Raw genomic sequence first — 19,601 nt, 5'->3', positions numbered from 1 at the left:
CTCCTAGCGATGGCACCTCCAGTCTAAGTAGTAGAGGGAAGCAGGGCTGTGAGAGCTGAGCAGACTTGGAATGCTGGGTAAACGCACTGAAGACCCTCCAGTGTCAGGGAGAGCAGACAATAATGCCCAAGAAGACTGTATCGCATTTCCAGTTAATTATTTCCATCGAAACCAGGGGTCTCTAACCTGTGGTTCCAGAGCCTCATGGAGTTCTTTAAGGACGTATTTGTCGCTCCTAATGCTATAATAGCAAAGTTAAAAAAAAAAATTCTGAACATCTAAAAGCCCAAAAATGAACAACTCATCTCTAAATAGCAAATGATACGTGATCTCAGAAAATTAGATAAATCCCCCTTTATTACGTGTAATGTGCTGTGGGATATGATGCTGTATCTGTGTTTTGATCGCATTGCTAATTAAGTCTTGATTTGAAAAGGAAAAGGGAACTTGTGGCATTTCTGCGTGAAGAGCAAAATGCATTTTAAGAAAGGAAACTGAATTAAACATGAAATAAAATTCACCTAATGAGAGTGGGTTTGGAATGGTTCCAAAAGGAGGAAACCCAAAGATGAGAACAGAGAACTTCCAACTGAATGGACCCAATCCTTTACATCTATAGTGTGTTGGTCTGAGCTACCTTTATATCTAATTTGCAATTAGAAATTTGCCAACAAAAGTGCAACCTCAAGAGACAATGTAAAAAGTTTGTGAACGTCCTGCTGTAAGCATGTACCGCATTACAAATCATTGTGTGTGTTGTTCTTAAAATAGGGTAACAAACCGTATGGTTTGGTGTTATTTATTAAGGGCCATCTCATATTCAGCCGCATTGCGGCTCTTGGATTATTGGAGTTTTTTTAACAATTTTGAAAAAAGTGGCTCTCGCTGCTATTTTGGTTGCCAACCCCGATCTAAACAAAGCTCACTTTTCCAGATCTTCTGCAGGTACAACTCAGTGTGGCTCCACTGAAGACAATGTGGCTACATCAGTTGGTGCCAGCTGAGCCTCTAGTCCTAGGTTTCTTTCTTTCCTCTTAGAAAGGGCTGGGACAATCCATTAGTGCCATCTCCCTAACCACACTGAAGTCAACAGAGCCTGCTAACTTACACTGACCAAGGAGCTGTTCCTAGGTTAATATTTTTTATTATATTGCTACAACCATCGCAGTAACACCGATACATGGCTCATCTCTTAAACCCATTTTGCAACCTGTCTCAAGCCTAACAAACATTATAGTAACCACAGTGCAAGTTGGCTTCACTCTAACGCCATTTGCCCCAGGATTAGGGTTAGTCCTGCTTTGGGCAGAGGCTGGAATTAATGACCTTCTGAGGTCTCTTCCAGCCGTAAGATTCTATGATTCTATTATTGTAACCTCAAAGCATAATTCAGATTAGTAAATATCTTTGAGTGCACCCACTTCCTTTCCCCCTCCTACTTTGATATTTTAACTAAAAAAGGAACCAAGGAAAACAAAGCCAAAAATACTAGGGCTGTTTCTACACGTCACTGTCTTCGAAAGTGGCATGCTAATAAATGGCCCAAAATATGCAACTGAGGCACAGATGCAAATTCCCCATGCCTCATTAGCATAAGGCCACATGATTTGGAGTCTGGAAGATGTTCTTCCAGACTCCAAAATGCTGTTTAGAAGCGCAGCCCCCGGGGGTCTTCCGGAAGGGAAGTCCCTCTTCCGGAGGCCCCTTTTTCCTGAAAATTTTTGGGAAGAAGGGGCCTCCAGAAGAAGGACTTCCTTCTGGAAGACTCCCCAGGGGCCGCGCTTCTACATGGCATTTTGGAGTCCGGAAGAATGTGACCTTATGCTAATGAGGCATGGGGAATTTGCATCCATGCCTCAGTAGCATATTTCAGGCTGTTTATTAGCATGCCACTTTCTTTGAAAGGGGCATGTGTAGAAACGTCCTATGTGAATGGAATGTTAGTGTTACAGAGTGTTATGGAGAAAAGTCAGGATGTGGGAAAAGTGAGTTTCCACAGAAACATTAATTTCCCCATATTGTACATTGTGGACTCCATCCACCACTATGGTCGTCCAAGCTGCAGGTCTATAAGCTTTAGAGAAGATAAAAATTGAACCTCTCTAGTACAACACCCTCGAGACCTGACTGGTGCCAAACAAGAGAATTTGCCAGACTATGGGAGGCCAATACTGTCAAGAAACATTACCAACACTTCCACTGCGTAGTGGACTCTTAAAATACATTAAATTAGAGCTAGGCAATAGCACAGAACACTGGCAACCAGGACTGGCAGCTGTAAACAAACTTTATGCAGCTGTGGGAAAGTTGGCCACACACGGTAAGAGGTCATCGAGTTGACTAAAATCATGCCTGACCAGGTGCAGCATAGCTGGTTATCAGGCTCAACACACACACACACACACTTGCCAGTCTGATTAATGATGGAACACATGATGTATGTGCACTATGGATATGTTGTTACTTGGACAATTTTAACTTTTCCACTACGTGACTTTACATGAACATCCTTCCCTTTGCATGAGCATAGATGCTTTCCCCTCCAGCTTCATAATAAAACAATAGTAATAAATATAAGAGTAATTAATCAAGAACATCTCTCTAGAGCAGTGTTTCCCAAAGTGTGGCACGTGTACCACCAGTGGTACGTGAAAGGATTTCAAGGGGCACATGGCAGAAAATAATTTACCAAAAGTGCAGTGGGATGGCACTGGGAGAGGGAGTATGCTGATAAGGCTGAAGTCCTGAAAGGATACGTGAATGTTTTAAGTTTGGGAAACACTACTCTAGAGTAAACTGCTGCTATTGGTGATGTCAATTCTAGTGCTCTTATATGCTGGAGGTAGTATTTATAAACCCTTATGGGAGCTTCTAGCTCATAAAGCATAGGGTGGTGTTAAGAAAAGGAGCCTGGGTACGGTTTTCAAACATGGTTAAGTTACTTTCAGTGGTGCTTAGGCTCCTAAGTCCACAAGGTGATTTTGCAGATCCCACCTACTGTTAATAGATAGGTACACAGTGTAGCCCATAGGACTGACCTGTTTGCTTGCCTATAGAGCCATCTATTTTCTTATAATTTAATTACTTGATTCGGTTTATAATAGGTTTTAAGGCTTATGGTCAAGTAATTTGGCTGTAACACAAGGGACCTACAGGCCTAAGGTAAAGTTTGTGTTTTTGTCTGGGACCTTTCACCCAGATAGCACAGCTAGCTTATGTATTTCTGGCACCTTTTGTCCAGGTAGCAAGAGACAACTTCTATATATTTGGGACCTTTCACCTGGATAGACAGTGATAAGATGAAGCTATTTTAATGGCACATGGGACTTTCAGGAATACCCTCCCACTTAACAAGTACATTACAAGATGAACAGAAATAACATAGTCTCATACCATTAGTATGTATGTTCACAGCACCAATAGGTACAAACATGTCATATGTATCCCCTCTATGGAGTAAGTGTACTATAATAGCTTGGGGGTGAAGAAGCTAATTAGGGTGTAGAATGAGATCCCCTGCACCTAAGAATATGGAGCAGGATGCCTGGAGCTCTTAGAATATCAGAACACAGAACAGCCATACTAGGTCAGACCAAAGATCCTTCTAGCCCAGTATCCTGGAGAGAGAGATGTTAGGAAAAAGAAGAAGAGAAGAAGAAAAGCAGGAGGAGTTAGGATTTAGGATAAGTCTCTAAACTTCCTCTTTAAACTTTGTCTTTCTAATAGTCTTAGTTTATTCTAGATTTAGGTCAGTGAGTTGGGTAAAATAAGTTAGCTTCAATAAGCTCTTGGCATTAGCTTCTGCACCACGCACTCAAGAACTGAAACATCTGAACCTGAACACTCATGGCATGCCAGGGCCAAGGCTTGTCCTTCATCTCATGTCAACAGGTTATCAAGAACAGGTCTGAGTACACTAACCACAGCTTATAGAAGTAAAGCCATATGTATCTGAGACTGACAATACTGTATTTGTAACTCTGATTTAGTGTACTGCTCAGATTGCTATTTGCTGTCTATTCCATGTATTTTAGCAAAGTTCTAGAACACTGTGCTGAGTGTTCACATCCTATTACATCCCTGAAGGTCCCCTGTATGTGCCGCATGCCACTTAAGAAGGAGCAATCTGTTGAATGTACACAAAATGGGAAGTGACTGTCTAGGATGGAGTACTGCAGAAAGAGATCTAGGGATCATAGCAGACCACAAGCTAAACATGAGACAATAGTGTGACACTGTTGCAAAAAAAGCCAACATGCTTCAGGGATGCATTAACTGGAATGTTGTGAGCAAAATGTGAGAAGTAATTTTTCCCCTCTACTCTGTGCTAACAAAGTCTCAGTTGGAGTAATGTGTTCAGTTCTGGGCACCACATTTCAAGGAAAAGGTGGAGAAATTGGAGAGGATCCAGGGAAGAGCAACAAAATAATTAAAGGTCTAGAAGACAAGACCTGTGAGGGAAGATTAAAAGAATTAACTTTAGTCTGGAAAAGACAAGACTTAGAAGGGATGTGATAGTGGTTTTCAAGTACCTAAAAGGGTGTTACAAGGAGGAGGGAGGAAAATTATTCTTCTTGGCCTCTGCTGATAGGGCAAGATGCAAGGGGTTTAAATTGCAGCAAGGGAGGCTTAAGCTGGATATCAAGAAAAACTTCTTACCTGTCAGGGTAGTTAAACACTGGTGTAACTTGCCTAGGGAGATTGTGGAATCTCTGTCATTAGAGATATTTAAGAACAGGTTAGAAAATCACCTATGAGGGATGACCTAGATGGTGCTTGGTCCTGCTGTGAAGGAAGAGGAATGGAACTGAGGGCCTCTCGAGGTCCATTCCAGTCCTATGAGTCTATGATTCTATGTGCAGCCTGATTTTGGGTCATGAACCTTACTATTTTCTGGTCAGTTCAGCCGATGTGCTAACAACCCAAATTATCCAAATTGATATTATCCATCCTTAAATCAGGCTACAAAGAGACAAAATTATTTCCTCTTCTTTTGGCCATGTCTACACTCACTAAAAACTGTGAAATGGTCATGTTACTAGCCAAATAAAAGAATACTAATGAGGCGCTGAAATGAATATTCAGCACCTCAGTATCATGCTGCCAGCCGCGGAACTTTGAAAGTGCTGCAGTTCGTTCCCATGTGGCTCGTCTACATGGGGGTCCTTCTCAAAAGGACCCTACCAACATCGAAATAGCCTTAGGGGATTTTGATGTTGGTGGAGTCCTTTCGAAAAGGACCCATGTGTAGACGAGCCAGGGGAGAGTGAACCACAGCACTTACCAAGCGCTGCGGCCGGCGGCTTGCTATTGAGGTGCTGAATATTCATTTCAGTGCCTCATTAGTATTCTTCGATTTCGCCATTAGCATGGACATTTCAAAGTTTTTAGTAAGTGCAGATGTAGCCCTTGTGTTAGACGAAAATGGGATTGAAGAGATTATATTTAGTTTGCTTGAAACGGCTGTAACTTTTCTACTCTGAAGAGTTCCTTGTTTGGACTTCAGTTGTGCTTATGTCATGTTCAGCTAGAATAAATTCTACTTCCTAATTAGTGGACTCAGCTAATGACACCCTCTGACCACCTAACCACTTGTTAGATACATCATCCAGGCTCTTCATACAGAACCTGAGTCTCCAGAAATTGATAATGCTTCAGATTTCTGTATAAAGCACAGTGTCCTCAAACATACCTGAGACAGAGATTCGTTCCCTGACTCCAGACGCTGCTACAGTTACCAAGGAGGGTATGCATATATGTATATAACACTTCAGGGCTTTTGGGACAGAACCCCCTAGGGATATGACAGCGCCTGTACTCCAGGATACGCACTGCAAGCAATTAAACTGCCATCATCAAGGAACTGAGCTAAGTTTCTCCTTCAGATACTCCTGGGTTTTATGGGTAGGCAGCTGCTGTGTTCTGCCCTTTTTAACTCTACCTCTCCATCCCCTTCACAACTCACTTTGCAGACTTTTCTCAGTGCAGCTAGGAGGTGGCTGATGGACTAGAGAGAGTTACAGTCAGGGGAGAGTAATGACACTGACCTACTGTTCAGGTCCAGCAAAGCCCTTGAAGACCCTCAGATGGAGGTAGTAGACTTAGAATCATAGAAGAGTGGGGTTGGAGGAGACCTCAGGGTGTCAGCTGGTCCAACCCACTGCTCAAAACAGAACCAACCAAAGCTAAATCATCCCGGCCAGGGCTTTGCCATAGAATCATAGAATACTAGGACTGGAAGGGACATTGAGAGGCCACCGAGTCCAGCCCCCTGCCCCAATGGCAGGATCAAGTATTGTCTAAACCATCCCTGATAGACATCTACCTAACCTGATCTTAAATATCTCCAGCGATGGAGATTTCACACCCTCCCTTGGCAATTTATTCCAGTGTTTGACCACCCTGACAGTAAGGAACTTTTTCCTAATGTCCAGCCTAACCGTCCCTTGCTGCAGTTTAAGCCCATTTCCTCTTGTTCTATCCTCAGAGGCCAAGAAAAACAAGTTTTCTCCCTCCTCCTTATGACACCCTTGTAGATACCTGAAAACCACTATCATGTCTACCCTCAATCTTCTCTTTTCCAAACTAAACAAGCCCAGTTCTTTCAGCCTCTCTTCATAGGTCACATTCTCTGGACCTTTAATCGTTCTTGTCGCTCTTTTCTGGACCCTCTCTAGTTTCTCCACATCTTTCTTGAACTCCGGTGCCCAGAACTGGACACAATACTCCAGCTGAGGCCTAACCAGCGCAGAGTAGAGCGGAAGAATGACTTCTCGTGTCTTGTTCACAACACACCTGTTAATGCATCCCAGAATCGTGTTTGCTTTTTTTGCAACAGCATCACACGGTTGACTCATATTTAGCTTGTGGTCCACTATAACCCCTAGATCCCTTTCGGCTGTAATCATTCCTAGACAGTCTCTCCCCATTCTGTATGTGTGAAACTGATTGTTCCTTCCCAAGTGGAGCACTTTGCATTTGTCCTCATTAAACTTCATCCTGTTTACCTCAGACCATTTCTCCAGTTTATCCAGACCATTTTGAATTCTGACCCTATCCTCCAAAGCAGTTCAACCCCTCCCAGCTTGGTATCATCTGCAAACTTAACAAGCGTACTTTCTAGGCCAATATCTAAATAGTTGATGAAGATATTGAACAGAACTGGTCCTAACACAGACCCCTGTGGATCCCACTTGTTATACTTTTCCAGCAGGATTGAGAACCATTAAGAACTACTCTCTGAGTACAGTTATCCAGCCAGTTATTCACCCACCTTATAGTAGCCTCATCTAAATTGTATTTGCCTAGTTTTTTTAAACGAATATCATATGAGACCACATCAAATGCTTTACTAAAGTCTAGGTATACCACATCTACCATTTCTCCTCTATCCACAAGGCTCATTATCCTATCAAAGAAAGCTATCAGATTGGTTTGACGTGATTTGTTGTTTACAAATCCATGCTGGCTATTCCCTAGTACCTAACCACCTTCCAAGTGCTTGCAGATGATTAATTACCTGCTCCATTATCTTTCCTGGCACAGAAATTAAGCTGACTGGCCTGTAGTTTCCTGGGTTATTCTTATTCCCCCTTTTTATAGACGGGCACTATATTTGCCCTCGTCCAGTCTTCTGGAATCTCTCCTGTCTCCCATGATTTTCCAAAGATGATAGATAAAAGCTCAGATACCTCCTCTATCAGCTCCTTGAGTATTCTAGGATGCATTTCATCAGGCCCTGGTGACTTGCAGACATCTAATTTTTCTAAGTGATTCTTAACTAGTTCTTTTTTTATTTCAACTTCTCACCCTACCCCTTTCCCACTAGCATTCACTATGCTGGGCATTCCTCCAACAGACTGCTCAGTGAAGACAGAAACAAAGAAGTCATTAAGCATCTCTGCCATTTCCAAGTTCCCTGTTACTGTTTCTCCCTCCTCACTGAGCAATGGCCCTACCCTGCCGCTGGTCTTTCTCGTGTTTCTAATATATTTATAAAAAGCCTTCTTGTTTCCCTTTATGCCTGTAGCTAGTTTGAGCTCATTTTGTGCCTTAGCCTTTCTAATCTTTCTCCTGCATTCTTTTGCTGTTTGCCTATATTCACCCTTTGTAATTTGTCCTTGTTTCCATTTTTTATACGATTCCTTTTTTATTTTGAGATCATGCAAGATCTCCTGGTTAAGCCAAGGTGGTCTTTTGCAATTTTTGCCATATTTTCTATCTTTCCTACACAGCAGGACAGCTTGTTTTGGGGCCCTTAATAACGTCCCTTTGAAAAACTGCCAACTCTCCTCAGCTGTTTTTCCCCTCAGCTTTGCTTCCCATGGGACCTTACCTACCAGCTGCCTGAGTTTACCAAAATCTACCCTCCTGAAATCCATTATCACTATTTTGCTGTTTTCCTTTCTTCTCTTCCTTAGAATTGTGAACTCTATGATTTCATGATCACTTTCACCCAAGCTGACTTCCACTTTCAAGTTCTCTACCAATTCCTCCCTATTTGTCATAATCAAATCTAGAACAGTTTCCCCCCTGGTAGCTTTTTCAACCTTTTGGAATAAAAAATTGTCTCCAATACAATCCAAGAACTTACTGGATAGTCTGTGCCCCACTGTGTTAGTTTCCCAACATACATCTGGATAGCTGAAGTCCTGCATCGCCACCAAATCCGGGGCCCTGCATGACTTTGTTAGCTGTTTGAAAAAAAAGCCTCATCCACCTTTTCCACCTGGGTAGGCAGCCTGTAGTAGACTCCTAGCGGGACATCACCCTTGTTTTTTACCCCTCTTAGTCTAACCCAGAGACTCTCAACACATCCATCTCCTATGTCCATCTCCACCTCAGTCCAAGTGTGTACATTTTTAATATATAAGACAACACCTCCCCCCTTTCTTCCCTGTCTGTCCTTCCTAAGCAGGCTGCACCCTTCAATACTAACATTCGAATCATGTGTATTATCCCACCAAGTTTCTGTGATGCCAGCAATGTCATAGTTGTATTTATTTATTAGCACTTCCAGTTCTTCCTGCTTATTACCCATACTTCTTGCATTTGTATACAGGCATCTAAGATATTGATTTGATCTTGGCTCCCTGTTTTGCCCTGACCCTCTTTTCACTCTGACATTGTTGCCCATGCTGCCTCCCATTTCTGACCCATCTCCCAGGTTTCCATGTTCTCCACTTATCTGTGGACTTTGCTCAAGTGGCCTTAAAAACCTCGATGGATGGAGATTCCACTCCCTTCCTAGGCAAAACATTAGAGTTCTTCACCACGCACCAAGTGAAATAGTTTTTCCGAATATCCAATCTGGATCTTCCCTACCACAACTTAAGACCATTGGTCCTTCCTCTGCCATAAGCCCCCTCTGAGAACAGGCGGGATCCAGTGTCTTTGGAACCTCACATCAGGCAGTTGAAGTCTGCTCTCAAATCCCTGCCCCCCACCACCACCAACATTCTTCTCTTCTGAAGATTAAATACTCCCTGTTCCTTCAGCTTCTCATAGGTCTCGTGCTCCCACCCCCAATCATTTTCATTGCCCTCCACTGAACTCTATGCAATTAGACTTAGGAGATTTTATTAGGAGCAAGGTCACAAGCTGAGGCCACAGAAGAGCACTGTCTCAAGGAGCTCATTAGAACATAACACCTCTGGATTTAGACGGAGGGGCTAAGATTTGAGGAGCTGTCTAAGTCACCTGGAATTCCAACACAATTACATTTAAAATCCTCAGTCAGAGAATATTTCCGAAACAAAAGAGCAATCCATGTACTTGCAGGTGGCATGGCTTTTATTTTAGATTCCCATACAAAATCCACCATTTCCAGGGCCTGAAATGCCTGATGTGTCTTGGTTTTTTTCGCTAAGAATGTCTCTCCTGAATTGACCCATGGCAAATGGGCAGAATGCCATGGCAAAATATAATCACCCCCATGAGCGGGCCCAGCAACAAACTGACAGCTCATGCTGAGACTGCTACCTGCAGGGCCCCAAGTTCTCTTCATAGTCACTGTTTGGCAAGATACAGCCACTCCACCCCATAAGCATGACCCATGTTGATTGTTTCTACCTGTCTGAATTTGCATTTTGCTGTGGAGCTAAAGTCGCCAAGTAATTCACATCACTCTGTATGACTGCCCTATCCTTGTCATTATTTAACGTATCACTAATCTGGAAGTCACTGGAAAATTTAACCAAAAAAGATATTCTGCATCCTTTTCCAGATCATTGTTCGAGATTTTGGCTACTGTGGAGCCAAGAATAGTTCCCTCAAGGACGTCACTAGAAATACTCTGCCCTCTAGGAACTGAGGCTGATTCCCCATTTGAACTATGTTTTGAGCTCTGGCAGGAAGTTTCCCAATTTATGTAACATGGGCAATGCTGGTTTTGTGTGGTGCCATTTGTTAAATATGTCGTGCAGCAGTAGGGCAAATGTGTTATAGATTTTTGAAGTATCTTATGTCAACGCAACTACGTCTATCAACAAAAGTGATAAATGTTTGTAAAAGGAAAATGACAGACACATGGGAAGATTTCTCCATTTATTTATTCATTTGATCTCATACATTTACTTTCATTATATCCCATCACTCCTGTTGAGACAAATCCACTTCATATTAACAGGCGCCAAATCCTTTACTCACTGGCTGGGTCTACACAGCGCTCCGCCCAGTGCTGTTGCCAGCAGAGCTTTGCAAAATGAGCTTCCTGGGCTGTAAATGGTGTGCTATTTGCATACTCACGAAGCTCATTACCATAGTCCCGTGAGAGTTCAGCATCGACAGAAGGTGGTGCCTGCACTGCAGAGGCCATGGGGATGTGCCTCTGCCAGATAAATCCCCCTCTGTCGCCATTCCCCTATGCCTCAAACATTTGCAAAGGCTACATCTACACTTAGGAAAAACTTGAAAACGGCCATGCTAATAGCCAAATCGAAGAATACTAATGAGGCACTGAAATGAATATTCAGCGCCTCATTAGCGTGCTGCCAGCCATGGCACTTCAAAAGTGCCGCGTTTTGCTCACACATGGCTCGTCTACATGGGAGCCCTTTTCGAGAGGACCCTGCAAACATCGAAATCCCCTTATTACTATCAGCTGATTGGAAGTGTCGCAGCTGGAGCCTTTCGAAGTGCCACGGCTGGCAGCATGCTAATGAGGAGCGGAGTATTCATTTCAGTGCCTCATGAGTATTCTTCGATTTGGACATGAGCATGGCCATTTTGAAGTTTTTCCTCAGTATAGACACGGCCAACTTGTGTGGCTTATTTTGAGTCAATTTCAAAATAGGATATTTCGGCATGTGGCGCCACATGTCATGAAAAATCACTCTCTCAAGGCATCCCTTACTCCTCCTGCAATGAGGATTACAGGGATATCAAAATAACATGCCCGTTATTTTGAAATATATTTCAAAATGTCAATCGTGTTGCATAGACATGAGGCAGCTATTTCGTGATACCAGAGTATCCTGAAATAATTCCCACCAGGAAGACATAGACCAAGGTGGCTTCTAGCCAGTCTTTCCATCTAGCCCAGTATCCTGTCTTCTGACAGTGGCCAATACCAGATGCCCCAGCAGCAGTAAACAGACCAGGCAATCACCAAGTGATCCTGCTCCTGTCACTCCCAGAAACTTACAGATCTCAAGTTGAAACCCACCAATCTAGGTGAAAGGGGAAAAAATCCACCAAAGGCTGCGCAGGAAATGAGGTCGGTGGAGTCACCACCAGCCGGGCTGTGGGTGCAGGTGGGAAAGATGTTTCTCTTAACGCAGAAAAACTGAAGCACCAGGGGAGGGTCCTGACCCACTCCAGGTGGCTGACAATAGAAATGAAGAACAGGATGTCTGAAATTCCTGTGCCTGTGTCACTGCAGGCCCCGGAATCATGTAACACACCCCAGGCATGCAGGCTTATCTCAGGAGGAAGCAGGAATATTGAGCTCAGCTAGGTCAGAATGAAACTGCCTTTCTCTCTGATGTCTGTGTTTTTCTCCCTGACACACAACCACCTGGTGGTGCAGGTCAGCTGGAGGCCAATGAGTCATTCTTGCATACTGGGCACTGGACTTCAGCCTCACGCTCAAGGATATTGAGCTCCCAATGAGCGTGAATGAGAAATTCCCACAAGGGTATACCGACGTGATAGCTGCATTGAAGCCATGGCCTGCCTAAAGAGCAGCAACAGCCCCATCATCTTCTGAGCCATGACCCATGGGAGGAGGTGATACAGGGAGGCCATTAAGGTTGTGCTCTGCACAATCTTCACGGATGAGATGGAGCTAACAGAGGGGGGGTGCAGTGGATGAGTTTGTCTGAAATGCCTCAGTGCTCAGCCTGGGATATCCAGCCACAGTAAGGTGGAGGGGAGTGTGTGTCTGGTGTCTTTGTGGTTACTCCTGCAGGAAATCATCTCATTGAAAACTTCAGCGGTTTAGCAAGTTTTTCATCTCAAACAGGTTTTCACTGTCTAGTATTGACTCAAATGGGAACCAGGAGACCTCACATCCACCCCTGGCTCTGCAACTAGTCTACTTTGTGGACTTGGACAAGGTTTTTATCCTCTCTCTGACTCTATTTCCCTTAACATTGTTTTCCTATTTAACTTATAAACTCTTTGGGACAGAACCTTTTTGTTCTTTGTTTACACAGCCCCTAGCACCATAGGGTGCTGGTCTGTGACTGAGGCTCCGCTGTGCTCCCATAGGAATAATAACAATCATCTTTAGAACATCTCTGCGACAGAAGCTATCAGTTTCAGACGACAAGATTGTCCAGATCTATTCCCACTATTTCTTCCAACATGGAAGATCGGTATTCCATGTCTGAGGATATAAAATGATTGATCCAACCATGTCCCTGGCCATAAGAAGAGGGTGTCTCCCATGACCATGAGAAACGTCTCTCTGTAATGTCCCCCCAAGCAGAAGGCTTCCCTGCCATTAGCAGTGAATGGGCTTGGGAGTTGTCCTTTGGTCAGTTCTCAGCAGTAGAATTTGAAATGCCAGCTGGCAGCTTGAAAGTTCAGAAGCTCTCTGACTCGCTATGGAATTTCCTTTTTCAAATACTTGATGGTCTTGATTTTTCAGGTGCCTATCTGATAGGTTAGGAAACCTGTTTAGTTAGTTTTCTTTGCCTAGAGATAAGAAGCAACTAATGTAGCTCTGCCCTGCTTCCAACTTTATGAGATCTTACCACAACAAACAGAAGAAATTGTTGCAAAAAGATTGCTGTGTCTGACTCTACATCTTGTCAACATGTGATTTGGCAGCCAGAACTCAGGGCTGGTTTGACTTGTTGGACATGGAACAAGGGAATTACAGGTTCTTTTCTGATTCTCTTTGTAACAATTACTGTGCTGCAACATATTCAAGGGATTGATTCTGCCTGAAGTGGCTCATGAGAAGCAAGCAGTAAAGAATTTCTCTAGCAGATCTGCTCCACCACAGCGTCTGCAAAACGGTCATTCAAACCTCAGAGCGCCAGAGGGAAGGTGAGCATTTTGTAAGGGGAAATTATTCTTTTTCCAGCCATCTGATGTTTTTAGCATTTCCCTCCATTTCCAAAGCTCTGCCCAGGTCCCTCAGTCCCAACTTCCAGCTCTCTGGTATTCCAGATCTGGGCTTTGCCCCTGTCCTACCAAAATGTTTTAATTCTGACTCAAAGGTCATCCCACATTTCCCCTACTATGGCAACCTGGGGCTCTGTATCTCTTCCTTTCCCGGTGTCTCACCCTGACCTGCAGCCATGCTTTTTCCCACCCCTTTTCTCTGCACAATACACAAAGGCTTCTCTGCTATCTCATTCCCAATCTTCTCCAGTGTTCCCTGTAAGCTGAGTGCTTGGGCAGCTACCCAGGAGAGATTCAGGTGCCAGCCAGCTGATTGGCAGAGCACCCACAGCCAGCAGTGTGTGTTTCTATTGGTGCTGTACATAGCGAAATTTATTCTGCTCATAGATGAAAAAAGTTAGAGGCAATATTGCTCAGGACTGCAGCCTCTGACTTTTATTTTCTCTTTTGCCCTGAGGTTGCCAAAGAAGACCTGTCTACTACCCTCTGCGCTAGAAATCCCATAACATCTCCCCTACGTATTTACCTCTGAGTATTTCCAATTAACACTGAGACGTATCTGGGTATTTCATTTGAGGAGTGAAGGGAGGGGCTGTAATTACTGGCAACTCTGAGCTCCTACCATGCCCAGCAGTCACTCATACATGTGCCTCTGATCTCTACAAGCAGGTGTGTTTACAAGAGAGAGATAAAGAGGGAGCTGGAAATTATTACTCCACAGCAGAGGTTTCAACATGACTGAGCTTTTTACAGCATCCCTGCCTCCTGGACACATAAACCTGCATTACTGTGTATTATTTAATGAGTCTATTAATGACACAGATCTGGATGCCGATCGGGACAGATGTTTCATTCCTATTCTTGTGCTCAGCTCCATTTCTCTGTTCATTTGCCTGGTTGGGCTGGTGGGAAACGGGATCGTTCTTTGGGTCCTCGGCTTTTGCCTCAAGAAGAACCCTTTCACGGTCTACGTCCTCAACTTGGCCATCGCTGACTTTGGTTTCCTCCTGTGCATGGTGGCCTTCTTGGTTGCTATTGTTGTATACATACACATGGACTTTCATGGAGGGTTTGTCATCATAAATGCAATCCAGTGGGTGGCGCTGTTTACGTACAACACCGGCTTGTATCTTCTGACAGCCATCAGCGTTCAGAGATGCCTGTCTGTCCTTTTCCCCTTCTGGCACCGATGTCACAGGCCAGAAAACTTGTCTTCTGCAGTATGCACTTTGCTCTGGGTGCTCTCCATCCTGGTGACCAGCCTGGAGTGCTACTTCTGCATCACTGACTATGAATGTTCCAAAATGACGATATTCAGCTGTGTTTTGAGCTTCCTGGTTTTCACTCCGCTCATGATTCTGTCCAGCCTGACCCTGTTCATCAAGATCCGGTGTAGTTCTCAGCAACACCAACCAACAAAGCTCTATGTCGTCATTATGGTCACCATCCTTTTCTTCCTTGTGTTTGCCCTTCCATTCCAAGTCATTGTGATGATGGCTTTCCTTAGAGAGACCACGATACACCTCTTCGTCATGTCTTTAGTTATCCTGCTGCCCTGCCTAAACAGCAGCATCAACCCCTTCATTTACGTCTTCATCGGGAGACATGGGAGACAGCAAATAAGAGAGCCCCTCAGGGAGGTTTTCCAGAGAATCTTCAAGGAAGAGGCTGAATCACAAGAGAAAAGGCCCACCATACATATCAAATAGACAGCATTAGGAAACCTACAGAGCATGTGCAATAAAATCACTAGGCAGCAGGTTTCCAAGAAACAAAAGAAACCATTTCTTCACACAACACACAGTCAACTTGTGAAATTCTTTGCCAGAGGGTGCTATGCAAGCCAAGACTTCAACAAGGCTTAAAAAAGAACAAGATGCATTCACGGGGCATAAGCCCGACAATGGCTATTAGCCAGGATGGGTAGAAATGTCATCCCTAACCTCTGTGTTTCAGAAGCTGGAAAGAGGTGACAGGGAATGGATCACTTGGTGATTCCCAGTTCTGTTCATCTCTCTGGGGCACCTGGCATTGGCCACTCTCAGAAGACAGAATATTGGACTAAATGGGCCTTTGATCTGGCCCAGTTCAGCTGTTCTTATGTTCTTATAAATGGACGCTACCCTTGCAAGGGCACTTCCATTTAATGCCGCAGCACTTTAATAATGAGAAATAGAATGATTCAAAAAAATTCCCATAGTTTTTTCATTGGAAAATAGGGTTTTGTCAGTAATCAAAATTGGTCACGCAAAAATTTCAGTGCCAACAGAAGGGATTGATTTGAAATTGTGGATTTTTCCCCACTTTTCAATATTTTTAATTGCTTTCCATTGGGCAAAGAAAGTGAGGATTTTTGTTGGTGGTGTTATTGTTTTACTGTCTGTTTACTTTTCACTGGGTAAATTATAAAAGTATCTAAAAGCAAATTCATCTTCTAACTTTTTATTCACACTTTCTGCCCTGTGCAGAATAAGCAGGATGGGCACCCTGTTAGCCAGGACAGGCACGGAAGCTCTGTTTGTCAGAAGCTGGAAATTGGTAACAGGATGGATCACGCATCCCTCTGGTGCATTTGGCCTCTGTCAGACAACAGAATACTGGGCTTAATGAACCTTTGGTCTGACCCAGTATGACCATTCTTAGTTCTTATGCTGGCAGCTGTAGCATTTCCTGATTCAGCATTTACCTGTGATAAAAGAGAGCAGCTTCATGTGCCACTGAGTTTAGCATTTTCAGGTGGTGCCCTATGGATTGGTTTAGGCTGCTGAGAAAATACACTTCCGTGTGCATTGTTCTGATTACAAAGCACAATGGACTAGAGAGAAAGGACACAACAACACAATAATACAACAAAGCATGTTAGCCCTCATATCACCTACTGCAAGAAGCTGCTGGTTTTCACATAGGCAGTAATTTCATTGCATCTGCAGGTTGGATGAGAATCATCAAAAATGAGTGAGCATCATTTTTCAGAACAATACATCACTGGTGATAAACACGCTCCTAGGAGTGGTTCTCTAAGACTACGATCTTGGGTACTTGCAATGCACACTTCATATTTTAACTCATTAACTCTCAGGACAGTTCCATGGGAAATAACTATTGCCTCTACTTTCCAAAAAAGGGACAGGATACAGATAAAAGGGAGCTGATTAAAGTCTTATCTCTACAAGGGAGTATTCTGGAATGGCTATTCCTGATTAAGTGTGTGTGGGTTATCCTATTCTGCAATTAGTTCCTTACTTCAAATTAGTTTAATCCAATTTGGAAGTGAATTAAATTAACTCAGTTGAAGGCTCTCTTATTCCAGAATAAGAATGTCCCCACATAGAGCTATGCAGGCATTGTTAATCCACTTTCAATTCACACACTGCCTTATTCTGATTAATTTTCAAGTGTAGGCAAACCTCTATTAAAAATGCAAAGTGAGGCAGTGGTCAACATGGGAGGAGAACTCGAGAGTACCTGGAGCCCAGCTCTGAGATCATCGTCACTTTCACTGTGGTGAGAGATTGGATACACTTGTGTCCTGCCTGCTGACATTTACAATCCCTGAGTGTTTGCAAGACGACACTCTGCACTGTTGTGTTCCCTGGGGTTGTATTTCCAGTTGTAGTATTCCCTCATTCCAAAGGTAACAATGTATTGGCAATAGGATGATATCAGTTTAACCCTTTTGACCCAAATAGAGCAGGGACTAAGAGGGGATGTGGTTTCAGTCTGTGTTACTGGGTTCAGTCCAGGCCCTGAAGGGCTCTCTAACTTACATGTGACTGTGTGCCCATTTCATCTGACCCACAGCTCCGCTGACATACCAGCCTCTGGGTTCCCACTCAATCCAGACTGGCAGCTCCCTGTTCTTCCAGACCTGGAAGCCTCAAACACCACTCTTCATCATGATTGGTACTTTCCAGCTTGCTCAGTTCTGGCCAACTCCCTCTGAACTCTGATGATTCTCCTCAGCCCCATGATATCCCAGCCCTGGGCCCTCCTGCCCTCCAACCCTGTGCCAGTCCCCCGCAGTTCTGACCCACAGCCGCCCTGCCAGCCCAGCCCTGGGCTCCCTCCCTGCACAGGTCTACCAATGGGCTCACACAAACCGGCAGTAACCACTTTTAGACATCCCAGGGCCTCTCCACATCTCAGTCCTCCTTCATCAGGAGATTCCAGGCTCTGAAATGCATGTTCCTTTGTGCCCTGAGGTGTCCAGACAAGAAAGACTGGCTCAGTCACCTCTGCACCAGAAATCCCCTGGCTTTCTCCTGCTATAAATCTGTCACTCAGGCTCAATGGGATCTGGTCAGCACTTGCTCCAGAGGCTGGCATGACCAGCTAGGGGCAGCCCTCGATATGTCCTGCTCTCTGATTCCTGTCTGTCTCCTCCCAGAGTGAGGTGTGTGAGCACGTGTCTGTAAGAGGGCCAGCAGTGGAGGTTTCATGGTGACAGCTGATCATGACAAGCCTGTCCCTGAAAGAGTTGGGGATATTTCTTTCTCCCTAGCAATTCCAGAAGGTTCAGTGTTATGCACCCGTTTGAAGACAGGGCTAAGTGTCCTACTTAGTAACTAGCAGAGACTCACCTGCTTGTGATCTGCTTCATCTTTTTGCTCATCCACTCACTCAGCCTGGTGGGGCATGGGATCATGTTCTGGTTTCATGGCTAGTGCGTTAAGAGGGAATCCTGTCATCTGCTTTCTGAACCTGGTCACACCAACTTGACCTTTCTCCATTGCATGGCTGTTTTCTAGCTCACTATCATTTCACACTCTCAGAGAAGTAGCCATGTTATTCAGTAGCTTCACAAAATAACAAGCAGTCCTGCAAAGCCTTAAAGACTAACAAATGTATTTATTAGGTCATAAGCTTTTTGGGTAAGACCCATTTATCACTTCACATTTCCCCCTGTACTTCCCTGGAGACATTATTATCCTGCAGATTCTGGACTGGGTGCAGGACACCCCCCAGAACTGGTCAGGCCTCCATTTGCCCTTGAAAAGTTGGATAACACAGAAGAGAGCTCAGCCTACTTTTAGAACAAAAGGTGTAAGCCTCCACTGTATTTAGCCCTACAACACCTCGCTAAGGTAGCAGAGGACTGTGGTCCCCCTTTACAGAGGGAGAATTGAAACAAAGGAAACCAAAGGCTCAGATTTTTAAAGTATTTAAGCATTTTGGCACTTTAGTACAACACCTAACTGATTTAGGAGCCTCATTTTCCAAAGTGATTTAGGCACTTGCAGCCAAAAATCTTATTGACAATTAATAGTATTTACTCTTCTAAGTGCCTGAGAAACCTTTTTGAAAATGATATTCAGGCTCCTTAATCAGTTAGGTTTAGCACCACTGAGCACAATGCGTGATGACCTTTAAATATCTGGGTTTATTTAGGAGGAAGCCTGTGGCAGGGCAGGAACATGAACCTATTGTCTCAAATGCATGGGTAGAGATTTGTGAGCGTTTGTGTGCACATGTGGAGGTATCCAATATATTTAACTGAACAGAAACCCAAGTGATGAAAATGAAGATTTTGTTCCGCAGGGGCAGCTGGGAAGCATGTGAGAGGGTGCTGCAGTTTTGAGATGAGACGGACAGGACTGGAAAGCCAGAGGATCCAGGAAGAGAAATACAGGAATAGAAATACCAGGAGTGTTGCTACAGATCAGAAATAAATTGCACTCCCTATTTGGATGAGGCATGGATTTCAAAAAAAGTCCTTTTCAGTCTTCAGCAACTGGAGGTTTTTTTATTATTATTATTATTATTATTATTATTATTATTATTATTATTTAATATATTATAATCTGAGTTTGTGCAAACCATTACCAGCATTACGAGGTTGTTCTTTGGCTTATTTTTAAACAGGAAATAAAGTCAGTGCCCAGGCCCATAGGTTTTAAGGCCAGAAGACATCACTGTCACATAGCCTCAGATCCTGCCTGCCACAGATCAGAAAGTTCCAACTGTTTCTACAGCAAAGGGAATTATTCCGTCCTATGGGAGAACCTGTTTTGTAACCTGTGGCCATA

General features: G+C 43.9%; 1 protein-coding gene across 1 annotated transcript; it reads left to right on the top strand.

Annotated features, from left to right (window-relative positions):
* The first annotated feature begins 14,309 nt into the window (after positions 1-14,309).
* LOC142014070 (mas-related G-protein coupled receptor member H-like) lies at positions 14,310-15,284 on the top strand. The gene has a single exon (XM_074996093.1). It carries the CDS (start codon positions 14,310-14,312, stop codon positions 15,282-15,284), a length of 975 nt encoding a protein of 324 aa, XP_074852194.1.
* Positions 15,285-19,601: the final 4,317 nt, after the last annotated feature.

The sequence above is a fragment of the Carettochelys insculpta genome, chromosome 6 (assembly GCF_033958435.1).
Source record: "Carettochelys insculpta isolate YL-2023 chromosome 6, ASM3395843v1, whole genome shotgun sequence".
In the NCBI taxonomy this organism is placed as follows: domain Eukaryota; kingdom Metazoa; phylum Chordata; order Testudines; family Carettochelyidae; genus Carettochelys; species Carettochelys insculpta.
The sequence above is the reverse complement of the archived record's forward strand: the minus strand, read 5'-3'. Positions and strand labels throughout refer to the sequence as shown.